General features: G+C 52.2%; 1 protein-coding gene across 1 annotated transcript; it reads left to right on the plus strand.

Moving 5' to 3' along the window:
* Positions 1 to 1,307: 1,307 nt before the first annotated feature.
* Positions 1,308 to 2,853, plus strand: PHACADRAFT_202190 (uncharacterized protein; the record flags this gene model as incomplete). The annotated part of the gene is made up of 2 exons (XM_007402435.1): positions 1,308 to 1,960; positions 2,064 to 2,853. The coding sequence occupies 2 exons, from the start codon at positions 1,308 to 1,310 to the stop codon at positions 2,851 to 2,853; spliced, it is 1,443 nt and encodes a 480-aa protein (XP_007402497.1).
* Between the last annotated feature and the right edge of the window lie 531 nt (positions 2,854 to 3,384).

Consider the following 3,384-nt stretch of genomic DNA (forward strand, 5'->3'; position numbering starts at 1 on the left):
GCGGCTGTTGTGCGTGAAAGGCGGGGCGGTGCAGGGCTATGCATTGCAAGGCTTGGGTCGTTTTGCCGCTCGGCATGTTCAGAGCTGCGCCATTCCTGGTGCGGACTACAGAGAAGGTGTGTGCTTCTGCACGGATTTCTCGTCACAAGTCCAACACATCTGCTTGTAGCGGAGGGCGTTCACACGAGATGGCACAGCCGTTTCCGCCTGCTGCTCCCTCGCCGGCGACCTAACCAGAGGCTCTGAGCGTGGTCAATGATCGATGAACAATGAACGCTGTACGCGGAACGATGTTTCTCTGTAACTGCTGCAGTCGGGCTGACACATTCTAGGCTGGATGTTTCGGAAGCGTGACTGCCCCGGATGCTTGAGGATAACGGAAATTAAACAGGCGCTACAAGGTCATGTCCTTGTAAACGTTATATTCGCGAGGCAAATGGCTGTGCGCCGCGAGCTTACTCATTGGCCATGTGCATGAGGTGCGAGGCTGGGGAGGGGCGTAATCGCAGCTGCCGGAGTTTTCATATGGACGAGGCCAGTCGGCTGTAGTAAGGTACTTATACTATAGCTTAGTGCATGTGCATATATGCGACTGACGGTAAATTATCGAGGTGATAACAGCTGAGGAGTTGGCTGGAAAGGCGACATGAACATGTGTATTCGAGCTGGAAAACTGATAGCGCCGGTGTGCATTTTATTACGATGTTCTGGAAGAATTTAGACTCCAAGCAACATTGGGTGTGGCTGCATGGAAGGCGCAGCGGTGCAAATCTGTGCGAGGCCCGCTCGATCCACGGCACCTGCCGCTGAGTGACCTATGGATGTCGCTTATAGTGCTGAGGCGGTGCAGACTTCTGCGCACGTTTCCTGTCACTGCAAAAGTCCAGAGCATATGCTTGCGGTAAACGGCGCGCGTGTTTGGACGTTTATACGAGCTGTCAGAAGTTGACGTGTATTAAACGCCGCTGACGCCTGCTGCTCCCTCGCGGGCGAATGTCCACGAGGAGTGTGGCTGCGTGCTGCCGCGATATAGCGCCGCAGGTGCGTCGTCGTCCACCGTTCAGCCTCGTCCACCTCATCCACCGTCACATCCTCGCATCCTGCAGAATTCTATACATCTGCCCCGTCGACTTGGAAGATGTCACGCGCCACTGGAGCCCAATCTACCACCTGAAGTACTGTCACACATTCTCAAGTGTATCCTGCCAAGTTTAATCAATTCTGACTTGGGCAAACATCGCAAGTTGAAGCGCGGTCTCGCTGGGCCTGGCGTCGTATGCAGGCACTGATCCGAAGCCATCAGACCCATGCTCTTTCGATCACTCGAACTGCGCAGCGCCAAAGATGTACGGTTCCTCAAGGACATTGTCAGCAGCCCCGGATTTACCGCGTCATGCCTGTCCGAGTCCATCAAGTGGATATATATCCGCCAAGAAGCTACGGGAGCAAAGCCCTGGCTTCATCATGTCCATGGACTTTCAACTCGACTCCAGAATACAACATTCGTCTGTCTCGTCGAGAAACATGCAGACGATACTGCATCAACAGCCGGCCGTTGGGCCCCATTCGAGTCGATACCCACCGTCACTCCATCCTATGTCCGACTTTCCACTCTCACTCTTCGCAATGTTGTATTCACGAGCAAGACCGAGCTCGTACGGCTCGTCGACAATTTCCCCACGCTCGAATACTGCTTTTGCGAGCGACTCACCTTCCTTGACCCGTCACCGGCTGTCCGCCCACGCAGACTTCGCCGACGTCCTCCACCGGCCCGCCGCGCCTTCCGCTGTCGGATAGACGACTGTAAGGACATGGTGACTCCCATTCAAGTGGCACTTGCTGCAGATATCGTGGCGCCTGCCCGCCGCATGGGCCTTGATGACAGCACATGGGACACCACCTTTCACAGACTGCTTGCATTGGTACCAAATGAACCCGGAGACGCGTTTGTGTACGGCGTGTACGGCAATACGCTCGGTAGATGTTCTGATTCATGCAAAAAGTGCCAGGCTCACTGGTTATTCTTCATAAGGCATGGTGAAGATCTAATGTCGGTCATTCAGTCCAAATCAATCTATTCCTAACATCATCGGCGCTAGCGTTAGGGTTTGTCGTTCAAGTGTGGGCCAGGATGCGGGATCTCTATTCGCGCATATCGATAGCATTGCTCTCGAACTCCAATTTATCGACGTCGAAGTTGCAAACAACCTCGCTTGGGACGGCTTGCGACCCGTCATTGATTCCCCGCACATGCGCTGCCTTCGTATCGTTCATGGCGGGCCGGAATACCACGACTTTGTGGTCGCAAAGAGAATCTTGTGCTCTGTGTTGCGCCGCGCGCAGCTGACCTGGGCTCTCGAATCAGGCAAACTACAATTCGGGAGTCGCTGGTACGCGGAGAATTATGTTACGAGTGCAGACATTTTGTTGGTACCGACGGAGCACACCATCGACGGCATCATGATCACTCTCGACATCACCAAACAAGCCGAGTGGTTGCTGCGCCCGGTCCACTCTCGTTTCGAAAAGGAAAGAAAGGAAACCAGGGAGCATTACTTACAAAAGCTCGTAATGAACCGCACGAGTGGAGTATCCATGGACGCAGTCCCAGCGATCATACCGTCCACCGCAGATAGCGCTCAAGGCTCGGTGGTCGGGCAGATGTGGGAAGCGGCGGAGGGCGATGGGCCGGGAGACGAACAAGATGAGGAAAGACCGGCGTCAGTGACGACAGCATATAGGGGAGAAGGTGTAGGAAAAACATGGGCATTGAGCGCAGGTAGGATGTGTCGTCGACGGATCGTTGCGACTGCGCGGAAATTTGTCAATTTCATGGCTTCTGCCTCTCTCTGACTGTATTCACTCGGACGTTATGGCGGTAAATGTGTTCAAAAATTCAAACCGCATAGATGTAGGTTTAAACCGCAGATTCGTATCCAAAGTGTAACAAACCGAAGAATTGTAGTATTCCTGGCGATGATTTGTGTGACTGACTTGTGTTGACCGTAGATTCCTTGTTTGTAAGCACAATGTAAATCTTCTGTGCTGACCGGGTGCTTTTTTATTCAACCGGCATACCGTAAGCTTTCTGTCTCGACAGATAGATGGGGTACTTTTTACTTTTCACTTTATGCCGGATACTTTTGACTTTTGACTTTTGACTTTTTGCTCACCGGAATTTTCTTTTATGACGGAAAAGTTTCCAAAGTTGCCGTCTTCAATGCCTCAAGTCTCAGTAGGCCCGGCCCAGGATCAAAACCATACCAGAGCCAAAGAAAATTGTGCCGAAAATGATAAATTCAGTAAAATTTATTAGGAAGCTTATATACACTAGTACAAAGCAGAGCAGCCTATTGCAGCCAAATTCTATGCTTGGTCAGTGGT

The sequence above is a fragment of the Phanerochaete carnosa genome, assembly GCF_000300595.1.
Source record: "Phanerochaete carnosa HHB-10118-sp unplaced genomic scaffold PHACAscaffold_154, whole genome shotgun sequence".
Taxonomy (NCBI): domain Eukaryota; kingdom Fungi; phylum Basidiomycota; class Agaricomycetes; order Polyporales; family Phanerochaetaceae; genus Phanerochaete; species Phanerochaete carnosa.